Source organism: Typopeltis vanoorti, chromosome 12, assembly GCF_054136105.1.
Source record: "Typopeltis vanoorti isolate ZY-2024b chromosome 12, IOZ_Tvanoo_1.0, whole genome shotgun sequence".
Taxonomy (NCBI): domain Eukaryota; kingdom Metazoa; phylum Arthropoda; class Arachnida; order Uropygi; family Thelyphonidae; genus Typopeltis; species Typopeltis vanoorti.
Genome location: NC_143560.1, coordinates 125,945,440 through 125,960,014, shown reverse-complemented (window position 1 = coordinate 125,960,014; position 14,575 = coordinate 125,945,440). Strand labels below are relative to the sequence as shown.

At 35.2% G+C, this 14,575-nt stretch overlaps 1 protein-coding gene across 1 annotated transcript in view; it reads right to left on the bottom strand.

Moving 5' to 3' along the window:
• Positions 1 to 14,575, bottom strand: part of Sc2 (trans-2,3-enoyl-CoA reductase Sc2) — a 279,834-nt gene that overhangs the window by 192,730 nt on the left and 72,529 nt on the right. The window contains exon 4 of the mRNA XM_090401561.1: positions 10,790 to 10,834. Coding sequence (XP_090257687.1) covers positions 10,790 to 10,834 — 45 coding nt within the window. The remainder of the gene's footprint in view (positions 1 to 10,789; positions 10,835 to 14,575) is intronic.

Genomic DNA, 14,575 nt, shown 5'->3' with positions numbered 1-14,575 from the left:
GACTCATCGGTATACTATCAGTGGTTACTATGTGTTTACAAAAGTTTCAGTTCATAGACTTTGTGAAAACTAGACCTTGCACAACCAAAAGAACAGGCAGATTTTCAAAGAAGCTTTAGCATAATGGACCTTATTCAAGTTATACAACAGATTACTGAAAGGTGTAATGAATACTCACTATCATTGTCTTGGCTTTATTATGAGAAAGCCTTTGACTTAGTAAAAACTTGTGCAATACCTAAAGCATTAAAAACCAGAAATGAGAGAGAGAGAGTTATGACAGAGATGACTTGAGAAGGAGGACCATGATAGTGAATGAGTCAATCCATAGGTTATACAGAAGGAATAATGTGGAATGAGTTTGATGGACAAAAAGACTTATACAATGTGGATGGTCTTCACTTGAACAGATTTGGTATTCAGAGTCCGGAAAAATTGTTGTTGAATGAAGTGAGATTGGAGATGCAAAATCAGGGAAACTAGAGCTATCAGGAAAAAGCTGTTGAGTAGGTCTAAATAGAGCAACCAATGAAGTAAGTGAGTCTGAGAACATACAAAAAATGCCTAAGTTAGTACTGCTAGTAAACAAATTGCAATATGATAGTTAGTATAAAATAAAGTGTAAGGATAGCTGTGGGCCTAGGGGACTAACTGAACTTTATGTACATACACTGTCAGGAGAGCATTCAGAACAAGAAGTTTTTGGCATTGGTTAGTTTCTCTTGCCCAAAAGTTATTGGTATTAGTAAGAAATGGCTTAAGGGTCAAAGTTGTATAACTGAGAGGAGACCTCCACATAGCCTTTAAAGGAATGCTGAGAACCGAACATTGGACATTAGATCAGGGCTTCTGACCTAATGTCCAATCCTCACCTTCTCGTGGTGCACCCTGTTGTGTATCTACCTGGATACTGAACGAACGAGGATGGGCTGGCAATTTGAGATTTAGCCGACCATATTGTATTCTTACTGACTTAAACCAATATAGAAAATGATGGTACAACATGACAAAATTTCATGCCGGCTGGGGAGTCGCCCAGTTAAACAAGGTCCCCGTTGTTTTTGCCAGGGAACCAGGGCAAAATGCGAAAAGTCAGCTACTGGAACAAATCTGAAAGCACACCCTAACTCAACATCACCAAAGTTAAAGATCGGTATACTATCAACATAAGAAGCCTCAATGGCAAAGAAATGGAGCTAGCTGAAGAATTAGATAAGTACCAGATCGACATAATAGGGGTGACTGAAACAAAAAAGACAAAAATTGGTGAGATCTTTCTGAGCAATAAACACAAAATGTTATATTCGGGTAATGACAATCAAGGAAAAGAAGGAGTAGCCATAGTATTCAACACAAAATACGAGGCTAATTTTCTTGAATGGCAGGCAGTCTCAAATAGAGTGATGTGGGCAAATATGAGAATGGGGAATTGGACAAAATATATAGTTGGCTGCTGCAACAGACCAGGGGATACAAAGGATGAGGCAGATGTATGTAGTGGCAAATAAGCTCAACAAGTGGTGGGTTAATAACTAAGGGCACTCCTGGGAGCACAGATCAGAAGGAAAGGATATATGGGTGAAAGGAAATTAAATTTATGTAGCTTCTAAGAAATAATTAGTTGAGGCAACATGTGATAGAAGGTACCAGGAGTGTGAGAGTACTAGATCTAGTAATTGCATCAGGGAATTTGTCTGTAAACATGATGACTACATTGCCACCAACTAGGGAGAGTGATCATGTGGTCTTGAACTGGGAGGTGACTAAATATGTGAAATTTTCACTTAAAAGAGGGGCAGGCATATGGAATTAGAGCACTGGTAGGTATGACAAACTCAGGAGATTGTTTGGAGCAATGCCATGGCATGAGAAATTACAAGGATCAGATAGTACATGAAAGGTGGTCACCATCAAACACAATGTGCACCCAGTGAAAAACTTAGCAACCCAGTTGCAGATGTCATGGAATAGACTAAACAACAGGAGCTTACATAATAGGTCCTTGTACCAGACCCTGTCAAAAGCCTTGGTGATATCAAGTGCAATCACTTGTGATTCACCAAACGATACAGTAATGGTTAGCTGGTAGGTATGACAAACTCAGAAGATTGTTTGGAGCAATACCATAGCATGAGAAATTACAAGGATTGAATGTAGACAGTAAATGAAAGGTGGTCACCATCAAACACAATGTGCACCCAGTGAAAAACTTGGTGCACATTGCTTTGGATTCACCAAACCATTCCATGGTACTTATCCAGAGATGGGTAACATAGGCGAGCATATCCCCTGTAAAACAGCATTGGCAAAATCCATAATAGCAGTTATTTATTAGTTGAACTTTCAAGGTAGTGTAGGAGTTGGATATTGATAGTTCTCTCCATTACTGGAAAGGATTGAGGTAAGAGAGATTGGGCAGCAGTTTGATGGTAAGGATCTGTTCCCCTTTTTGGGAATAGGTTGTACATGGGCTAATTTCCATAGAGTTAGCTCTGAGAGCAAAACTTCAGAACAACTGGAGGAATGCCATCAAGGCCAGGGGGCTTTTGGTATCTAATTTAGACTGAATTTTTTGGATCACTTTCTGGTGAAAGGTGAGTGGAGGATTTGGAGGTTTGGAGTAGTTGGGGAACATTTCCTAAAATCATCTATGCAAGTATTTGAGGAAAGTATGATGTCAGAAGATTTTCTGTGGGTGAATAATGCAATAGACCCATATGAGTGCAGAATTGGTGAGAGAAGTGTTGGGCAAAAGCTGTGTAAAACTGCTTTGGCAAGAGATCAAATGCATGGCTGCCATTTGGGAATGATGCAAGTTTCCTGCTTTTGGCTCTTTAAAAATCAGTTTTTGATGCATTGATGATTTTCTGGCAGTTGTTTCAGGCTTTGGTATAAGCACTGTGAGAAGGCAGAGTACTTAATGATAGCCAGTTGTGGTATGCTTGATTCTTGATTTGTACAGCCTTAGTACATCTTTTGGATAACCAAAGCTTATTGGCAAGGAATAGGGGATATATGCTTCCAGTTCAGATAGCATTACTTCAATTATGCATTCAGTGCATATGATTGGATCAGAAGGCCAAAAGCAATAATCTGACCAAGGGAATGAGGCATAGAAATCTCAGAGGTCATCCCATTTAGCATTCTTATAATGTCAGATGACTCTTGGTTGGGAATGGCTGTGTGGGTGTTGCTCAGTGGTCAGAATTACCTAAGGGAGATACAACCTTCACAGTTATTTGGAGGGATCACTAGTGAGGAAGAGGTCCAAGAGTGCTTGGGATTATCTGGTACTTTGGTGGGTATGTGAACAATTTGTATAAGGTCATTTGTATGGCGAATGTCTCAGAAGTTTGCCTCAGAAGCGAATATTTCCTTCTCTAAATGCACAGACCCACCAGGTCTGTGCATTTAGAGAAGGAAATGCCAGTTATGGACATTAAAATCACCAAGGAAGATAATCTCAATGTGAGAAAAGTTGGACTGAAGTATATCGACTTTCAAGAAGAGGAAGTCAAAGCATTCAGAATGGTTGGTGACATTTGGAGAACAATATAAATAGCATATGTATTTGACTCAGTGGGATTAGAGGGATTTTCAGCCAGAGAAGATCACAGTCTGGAGATTCTTAGTTGGGCACTCACTGGCATGGTATGTTAGAGCAAATGTAGGTACAAACAACCCTGGAGCAGAAAGGAGTCAAAGAGTGTGTATTTGGAAAAGTTGCATGAGTCACTTGAATAGCTTTCAGATCCATGTTCACATCTAATGCTGCACTTATACAGACATCACTGAACAAGTCTGAACTGGATGAGCTCATAATAATCCTTTCATCATAATCACTTCCATGATTAAGTACATTCATATCATTAATACAATTGCATATTTTAGTCATTCTTAAGCATAGATTGTCACAATTCTTTCCATCAAAATCTACTTTCCCTGACTCTCTGTATTAGATTTCATATCAATGAATAATTTTTCCATACTCATGATGCCAAATGCATTCAAGTGCAGGCTGCCCCATCTTATATAAAATTCTTCCCTCAAAATTGCAATACATTCAAAAATTCACAATCATTCCTGCTACACAGAATGTGCACTGAATTGTTCCATCGTAACCCTTCTCAATTCAGTACTATCACATCATGGTAACAGACTAATGATTTTCATTCACTTACTCTTCACTCATGCTTCATCCAGCAGTTCTTTCATATAATCCCTCATACTATATGCAGATTTTACTGTTGTTTTACTGTGGCTGAACTGCATAACTGAGAAGGCCTGGTCAGAAGGTTGAACTCCAGATGACCGGAGCAGACCTCTCATAGTTCCCCATCTATAAAAAAAGGAAATAAAACTGCATGAGAGATAAGTAGAAGAATTTCTATTTCTCTCTCATTCATTTCCAGGTAAGATTTATGGAAGTATATTTCAGAGGAGGGTAAAAAAATTGTGGAAGGAAAACCTGAAGAAGAAGAACAAGTAGTGCTCAGTAAAGGGAATTGTGAGGATTAAATTTTCACATTAAGAAAAACAGTTCAGAAATCATAGGAATTCAACAAGGATCTGTATTGAAATTTTATAGATCTGCAAAAGGCATATGGCAAAGTGCCAAGAGAAAAGCTTTCAAAATGCTAAAATTATATAGTATAAATGGGACATGATAACCATTACATAGCCTATATCTGAGTAGTAAGTCACCAGTTAGAATTAAAGGAGGTACAAGAAAATGGTTTAATATAAAATCAGGTGACAAGGCTGCACACTAACTCCACTCATATATTATTTATATGGTTCACATTATGAAGTGCATTAAACCTGATATTGCGACTGCAGATGTTAAGTTCTTTACTTTATTACTCATGATGTTATACTCTTCAAAAAGTCTGTATACTGCAGGGTTCCTTAAATCAAATGAATAATTGATGTAACAAATTTGGAATGAAATTAGAAATAAAAATGCATAAACTATGAATACATCCCTGCCTATTTTCATAATTTATGCATTTTTATTTATTACAGATCAGCTACATCCTGAATGGAGAACCTATGAAACAAGTAAAATATTTCAACTATTTAGTAGGCATAATATTTAGTAAAGATGACAATTTACTAGTATGACAGGGGTCAACTCAATCAATTAATATGAAATAATTTTAACTTATGGATCCAAAAGTTGGGTTAGAAGCAAAGCAGTTTAACAACAAAGGAAAACAACACGTGAACTGATCACATCAATGGCAGAATCATCAAAAATGAAGATATTAAAAAGAACTTAACACTGTTAGCTTTCAGGAATGTTACCACATTCCTGAATGTGAATTAACACCTAAATGCATTAATCTCAGGTGATAATGTAAAAATTATCAAACATTACAACAATTATGAATCTTTTTACAACTGCTTTTGTACATTACAATTCTTACTAGTTTCTTAACTCAGCACTTACTATCTGCTTGATTCTAAATTGATATTTATGTTCTAAGAAAATATGTCAAGTATTTGGGATTAATTGTACTTATATCTGATAACTGTACTAATTTCAATGGTAAATGATTCTATTTTATGATTTGTTAAGTGTACACTAATATTTTTTATTGGTCAATATCTCAGTTTTATTATTGATAGCTCAGTTGGCTGAGCAGTGGACCATAGATGTAGGACAGTGCTGATATTCATAAGCAGGTGGTTCACCCTTGACAGAATTTCCATAGTTTTGTGAAAAGTAGGTCTTGCCTTAGTAATTTGCTTACTTTTTATAATCAAGTGACAGTGAAATTGGATAAGGGAAATGGCTACTCAGTAATATGGCTAGACTTTGCAAAAGAATTTGACAAGATTCCATGCAGAAGTTTTTCAATTATGCAGTAGAACTCTATTTAATATGTATATCAATGAGATCAGAAAAAATTCAATTGTTTGCTGACGACGCTAAACTGGGAAGAGCAATGGTAAATGAAAGTGATGCACAGATCCTGCAGGAAGACTTAAACTAGCAGTATGGGCAAGGGTAAATGGCTGCCAGTTTAATGTGACCAAGCGTAACGTGATGCACTTTGGGAAGAGATCAGAAGCTGTGTATTAAATTATATTGATGGAACTGAACTGTATGAAACTGATATAGCTAATCTCAGAAGATGCCTCTGCTTTACTGATTTACATAAAATAGGAACATGGAATGTAAGAAGCATGTATCAAGGAAAACTGAAAATGGTGAAGAAAGAAATGAGAAGAACTCAAGTTAAGATGTCAGAAATCAGTGAACTGAGATGGACAAGAATGGGTCATTTTGATACCGAAGATTTCATGATTATTAATCTGGACATGAAAACCATCGAAGAAATAGAGTAGCATTCATAGTCAGAAAAAAATACAGAAAATACATTTTGGGTTACAACTCAGTATCTGATAGAAAATTCTAATCAGAATAAAGGCACACCCAATGAATGTTACACTCATACAGCTGTATCCACCTACTACAGATTCAAGTGAAGATGAGATAGAAGAATTTTACAGCAGCTTGCAACAAGTAGTATACAGTATTGATAAAACAGATTTTCTCTTGATATTAGGTGATTGGAATGCAAAAGTGGGTGAAAAAAAAAATGAGTGAAAAAGAAGAACTGGAAATTTTGGTTTAGAACTGAGGAATGAAGCAGGAGAACAGATGTTGGAGTTTTGTGTTGAGAATAGCTGCATTATTGTAAACATTTGCTTCCAACAACATAAAAGATTGTACACATAGACTTCACCTAATGGAGAATACAGAAATCAGATAAGTCATATTGTTGCCAAAGCGAAGAAATGCTATCCAAACAGCAAAAGATGCAGACTGTGGGACAGATCATGAATTATTGATAGCTGAAGTTAAATTAAAATTAAGGGCTAAAAAGAAACAAAAGGACAGTATCATATTTGATTTAAATCCTATAAACGAAGCATTTAAAGTAGAAGTCAGAAAGAAATAAAAAGTTTGGAGAAGACAGGAAGAGAATTAGAACTATGGGAAGAAACAAAATGTACAGTCACAGAAGCAGCAAAGAAGACTCTAAATAAAGCAACAAGAAAGAAAGATTGTAAATGATTGTTAGAAGAAGCTGAGGAAATAGCAGAGGAAAGAAGAAAAATGAAACATCAGATAAAGAAAGGGTTAGACAACTGAGTGCAGATTTCCAAAAATAAGCTAAGAAAGATAAGGAAAACATCTATACAAAAGGTACAAGGAAATTGAAGAAAGCAATATTATGGGTAGAACAAGAAATCTATTTAAAAAAATAAATGATGCTACAGAGAAGTTTATCCCTAGATTAGGAGTTGTAAAAAGTAATTTGGGTAAATGTCTGATGGAAGAAGTAGCAGTGAAAAAGAAAAATGGATGAGTATGCAAAGGATTTGCAACAGGATTTGCTAGCTTATTCAAACCCTGCAAGAGGATTTGAATAAGCTAGATAGATGGGCAAATGAATGGGGGTGTCAGTTTAATGCAGCAAAATGTAAGGTCTTGGATGGTAAAATGTAAAGTATGGGATGCTGCATACTCTATGGGAGGAGTAAAACTTGAAGAAGTAGGAGAGACAAGAGATCTGGGTTTGATGATTGATAGAAACCTGAAATTTAGGGGACATATTGCAAAAGTAGTGAAGTTAACACAGAGGATTGATAAAATAATGAGAAGGACACTGACCTGCAGAGATAAAATGGTTATCATTCCATTGTATAAGACTCTGATCAGACCACACTTAGACTATTGTTCTCAGATCTGGTCCCCAGGATTTGAAGGGAGATAAATTAACTGTGGAAAGAGTACAAAGGCAGATAACAAAGATGGTGTCAGGACTGTACAATGTTAGTTATGAGGATCAGCCGAGGGAGTGTGGACTGCAGAGTTTGGTGGATAGAAGAAGGAGGGGTGATATGATTGAGACTTTTAAACTGTTGAGAGGTGGTTACAGAGTTGACACTGGGGAGTTCTTTCATTTGGTTGAACAGCGGGAAGGAGTCATGACAAGGGGTCGTCCCTGGAAGTTACGAAAGGAAACTGTGAGCAAGAGGGTGTGAGGAATGGTTTCTTTGCATGGAGGGTGGTTGAACCATGGAATGCATTGCTTGATGGAGTGGTGAGAGCGAGAACGGTCAATGCATTTAAGGAGTGGTATGATAGACTGTATTTCCTAGGAGGGACCCTCCCTCGATGAGTCTTGATAGACTTGTGTTTCTTAGAAAGGACCTCCCACGATGAGTGTTTTGACTCCATGGAGACCTGATAATAATAATAATTTGTACAAAAAAGATAATATTGAAGGTCAATTTGAAAGGAGAGAATTTATTGAGGAACTCATGATAATGAAAAGCGAAGTGACATCAGCAATGGAACAGCTGCTAAAAGGAAAAGCTCCTGGAGCTGATGGTGTGTCAGTGGAATTATTGAGAGCAGCTGGGGATGAAGTAGTGAATATATTGACTGAAATTTGTCAACAGGTTTGGAAGAAAATTTCCTGGTCTAGAGATTGGAAAACATCAGTATTCATATCAAATCCTAGAGATTGTGAGAATTATAGAACCATCTCTTTAATTTCACATGCAAGTAAAGTTATGCTGAAAGTGATCCAACAAAAGTTGGGGTCTTATGCAAATAGAGAAATGTCATAAGAACAGCCAGGCTTTAGGAGAGGTAGAGGGACTAGAGACCAAACAGCAAACATGATATGGATTATGGAAAGAATAAGAGAATTTCAGAAGGAAGAATTCATCTGTTTTATTGATTATAAGAAAACTTTTGATTGTGTGGATCACAATCTGTGGATTGTAATGAGATCAATGGGAATACCTGAACATCTAATTCTCTTGATAAAAGGGCTTTATGACAACCAAGAAGCTTTAAAATTAAAGATGGCAAGAATTATATTCTTGGTTTAATTCTTTATTCAAGTGTTTGTTTGCACATGAAGTAACTTCACAAATGAGCAACTTGTATATAGAAGCTAATGACTTCACATCACTTGCCTCAATAAACCATAATGCAAAGCACATATCTTTACAGACATGTATAATGCTATGCATTATGAGAAGGATCACTACCCAGACTGTTTTCAACCTTTATTGAAGTCTCATCAGTGGGAGCCAGACCAAGAAGTGATACCAAGGTTGAAGTAATGGAGAAGTCATATTTCCATATACAAGTAGCCAAAAGGTGCCACAGCTTATTACTAAAACACTCTGGATTAGAGATAGATGTTGAAAGATATTCACTTTGGTTATACTATAAATTAAAGATGCCAAGAAATTATATTTTACTTATAAGTTACTTCACACAAACTTTGTTTTCTTAACATTAACAGAAATGTGTTAATGGGCAATTCTGGAGATCTTCGTTTTACTTATGTGATTGAGAATCTCATTCGTACACAAATGGTACATGAGGTTCAAGAACCTGTCATGTACTCATACACATTTATATCATAAAATGGAGATAAAACTACTAATATCCATTATTAAACTGAAAGAAAAACAATAGTATGCATAGAAAAATGCATAACTAAGTTAAAAAAACTTTCTTCATTAAACAATAACTGCTAATTGACAACCAGATGCATAGGATTGTCTCAATCTAGCAAATTCTTCAGAGAATTAAATGTAAAATCAAGCTATTCAGCATTGCAGTATCAACATTGGAGATAATATCATCTCAGTATAGTGTTTACATTTCAGTTTGTTTCATTCTATTATTTTAATTTAATTATTTAAAGGTTTTTTTGCTAGCTGAGTGACGACTATAGCATAACCTGAGGAGAGAAATATTCTAGATGTCAAATTGAAGGTAGACTAAATTTTTAAAATTGACTATATTCTGGTGTTAAAATGTCTCTTGCAGTACTGTAATCTTTTTTCTTTTCTGTCATTGAGTTGTGACTATCTGCCCATACAAACTTTGCTTACTCTGTTATCTGTTTCCAGATTTAATCTGCCATTTCCATTAAAATATTGTGCTTAAACAGAAATTCAAATATTTTACTTATATCAGTTCCTCGTTTCACTGATTTTGTACCAAACTAAACAAGATCTTTCAAAGATAACATTCCATTATTAAATTTATACATAATATTATACAGCCATTATGGCTGGATCTTAAATATTTCAGGATCAGCTATGGAAGATGTGTGGTCTAACCATATCATTAAAAAAATAATGTATTCTCTCACTCTCTGTGCTCATACTTAACCATATCTATACTGCTCAAAACAATTAGGGATATTCTTGCTAAAATTATTTCACGCTAAAATGTATAATTTGTTAAATTTGTAATAAATATTGATTATTTAAACAATATCTCATCAATTACACCCTATCCATAAGTAAGAAATATTTATTCATGTATAAAGTACCCAATACTTATAATTATTTGCAGAAATTTATAATTATCCGACAGCAACTAAAATATCCCCTAACTGTTTTGAGCAGTGTAATATTCTATTTTGATGACAGAATAAATGATATTCCAATAGGATTTTAAATCAAAGGTGAGTTTTATTTAACTCAACACACACACACACACACACACACACACACACACACACACACACACACACACACACACACACACACACACACACACGTAATTATTTTTTACTTTAACATCTCCATGTAATCCAAGGAATCAAACAACATGATAGATTAGTATGTCAATATAGAAATAAAAAGAATTTTTTCCTTAAGCCAATCTTTATGAAATCTACTGCTTTTTTTTTCTCTTTAATTAAGAGAATATCATGAGTAAAATTATACGTACTGGGTTCAAGTTTCAAAGACTGCCTTTCTGGATAAAGATGTTTCCCTGAAAATCACATGCATAGTAAGCAATCTAATTACACAGGAACATAGGTAGCTCTCTTATAAAACAATGAAATACACTTAGCACATTAAATTTGCTCTGACAACTAATGAGAACAAGTATAATATATATAACTTGCCATGTATTATATATTGCAAAAGTTTGTGAACTATGCAATAATTGTAATTAACATGTAGAATAAAATGAACATGGAAGAGAACATACACACCAAGCTTTAATTATTTTCATCCCCCATGTTATCAAAGGAATCAAACTCAGTGATGAATTAGTACTTCATATAAATATAAGAAAGATTTTTTTTTCTTAGCAAAACTGCATGAAATCAAAACTGTCTGCTTAAGATAAAAATTAAATAAAAAATAAAGTATAATCTATCTTTCATATTTCATGGTTTATTTTATTTATTTATGAAACTATTTCAATGATTTGCAGTTTCTTAGGGTGCTTGTTTTATTTCTTACAATTATTTCCTGATCTACGTTGTGTTGGGGACACCTAAGTGGTTCAAGTCTTTCAGTATATTATTTTTTTTAGTAAACAGTACTGCAGTTTCAGAGAAGCCTGCAAATAATAGATTCTCAAAAGAATAGTCATACCTTGTATTCAGTGACTACTGCTGCTGCTGGTGGACAAGGTTGGAATTGTAGAGCCTAGTGAGAGTGGGAATGAAGACATTTCCAGTTTGGGAAGAAGAGTAGTCAGCATCTTCACTTGTCAACCAACCAACAGGTTGTGGTTCCAAACCTAGTGTGATGTTTTTGTGAAAGTCTGTTATGTAGTAGATGACTTTTGTTGCCATATATGATATGTGACTACCATCATCTTATTTATACAATGCCTGAAGTGTCTTGAAAGGTTCAGTATAACAAATTGTTTCTGCAGCCATTACCAGTTTTCTAGAGTGAGAGTCAACTATATCATGTTTTTTTAACTGGATGACATTTGAAAAGAAAAGTTGGGATTTGGAAAAGGAGAATTCTAGTTGAAGATTATGGATGGGAATTGATACAAATGTACAATCTCCTTTTTACCACTCTGGTTTTATGAGACATGTGAAATGAAAAGAAAAAGATTTGGTCATACATTCCTTGAAATATTGGAGGAAGGAAAGTGCAAGAGGGAAGATAGATGATTGCTGTGATTTATATCAGAAAAAGGATATGGGGATACCTGATGTTTTATGAATATGGATTCTTCTATTTTGAGGATTATTTCATAGGAAATTCATGACCAGAATAAAATATGCCTGTTATTGATTTTTGGAATTTGCTTTGTTTCAATAGCACATGGTTGACGAATGAACATACTTTAGTTCAGTTTAAGAATTCTCTTTTTTAATCTTAAAAGTTACCTGTGGCATAACTATAAACAATAAATTACACGATAACCACAGTAATTAACTTTAATGAAATGAAAGTATTGATATTTTGCACTGAAAATAACAGTACATCATCAAAAGTCTGGTCTGGCACAACATAGTATTGACACTAAACAGTATCCAGTGGGATTAAGCTCATCTTCTCCATGGAAGAGGTTTAAATATGAACACCTTTTCAAAAAAAGTTGTGAAGCCTTTTTACATTGCCAAATCTGAATTAGAACAATTGTCTTTCTCTCCCAAAAGTTTGGGAGATTCTTATCTTATGTAACCATTAAAAATAGTTTTTAATAATATTATTTATTAATATTAATTTCTAGCACGTGGCAACAGTTCTCAATTGGTAAACCACTGATTGCTGTACGTACCCTGTATTCCATTCCTTTGATTTGCTTGTTTCTTCACAGTGCTGATGTACTGTTATTTTCAGTATGAAATATCTGTACTTTCATTTCATTAAAGTTAATTACTGGTTATTGTGTAATTTATTGTTTATAATCCTTTTTTTTTACTTTTGCAGTAATTGGGAGGATTTGATCACTATGCTACAATAACAAAAGTATTCTAAGGCACAGTATCACAGCTTGCCTGCATAAAATTTAATAAATAGTATTGTTACAAGGTATGTGGGTTTTGATCAAGGTGGGATATGCTCTGCTTGCTATGAGATATTTTACTGTGTTTTTTTGAGCATATTATTACTACATGGTTAATTCCATGAAATCTAAAGAATCACTGTAAAAGGTCAACAATAACCATTATTCATACAATGCTTATCATCCTTCTCCTTAAACTTATTCACTGACAAAGTGCTCAAGACCAGCTCTAACAACTCTTAGCACTTTCAATCACCACTCTCCAAGACAAATTCCAACCCATACACCTTTGCTAAACATGCTCATAAACTACTTCCATGGATAACCCCTTGTTCTCTCCAGTCATTTAATGAAAAATTTCTTCAGCCTCTACTCTACAGAAACCCTTTATATGTATCTATCATATCCCTGCTTTCCATCCATCCTTGTAGGAAGCATTCCACAGACCAGCCAAGAAACCTAAAAAACTAAACGTATGCAAATAAATAAGATGCAGTATCAAATCCTTCCACTTTCACAATATATCCTTTGAATGGAGTGTCGCTAGTAAATGTGGTGGTTGTGTTGAGTTATGCTAGAAAACGTGTTTTTAAATTAAAGTATAGTGTGGCTTTTTGTCTCAAATTGTGCTGCAGTTGTGCTTCGGTTGGATACAAGTGTCCTTCTGTGGTGTTATTGTTTGAAATTCTGTTGTATATATTGTGTTTTCGCTGCTGTTTGTTTCACTACTTCAGAGTCTAAAGATGGCGTCCAACAAGAGACATATGTCAGTAGCTCGGAGGACTTCTATATGAAAATCTGGCTCTGTGTTGTTGGATTTTTTGCAATGGATGCGTTGCGGAAACTGCTATATGTATGCACCGAAGAATGTGAAGAATCTGCGGACTGTTTGGCTAAATGAGAAGAATGAAAATGTAAACGTATGTGAGAAGCGTCGGGATAGGCAGGAGCGATTAGGAATGGAAGCAGACATCAGGACCACAACAGAAGAACTTCGGCAGGAGTTCGTGAAAATGAAACGTGACCATCTTCTGCAAGAGGAATTGGAAGTGCTCAGTAAGGAGGTTCTGGAAATTAAAACTGAATTAAATAGGTAGAATAGAGAAATTAGGATTATAGAGATTAATGAAGCTGAAGTAACTAGAACAGGATTAAGTATGGGAGAGTCTTTGGTGATTGATGAAGTAATAAATAGTATGGGAGTGATTGTGAGTCAACAGAATGAAAGCACAAGAGGTCTAGAAGAAACGAGCGTCACTCATTGGGCAGGGAAACTAAAATTGAAAAGGTTGAGTGTAAGAGTGACAAACTTAAGCAGTGATTGTATATTTGTTGATACGTATTTGTGGAATAAATTGCAGAATAGAGTGGATAGAAATCGGCATGGGACTACTGAAATTAGTGGCATGTATATCAGTTCTAAAGCTGGTACAAGAACTAAAGGGAATTTGCAAGAAGCATTCGAAATAAGAGGGAAGAATTTTTGGCATTAGTCAGTGCAATCTCACCAAAAATTGTAGGCATTAGTGAAACTTGGCTGTCAGCAGAAGATGTGGTCACTGGAATTGAATGCGATGGATACAGTATTTTCAGGGGATGATAGAGAAGATAGAACGGGGAAGAGTACTGTTGATGATAGCTGATGAGTTGCAGCTAAAGAAAGTAGTATATCAAGATGATAGACATGTGAATGATAGTTCATTTGAGGTGGTCTGGTGTGAAATAGTGACCAATGCAACCAAATATACA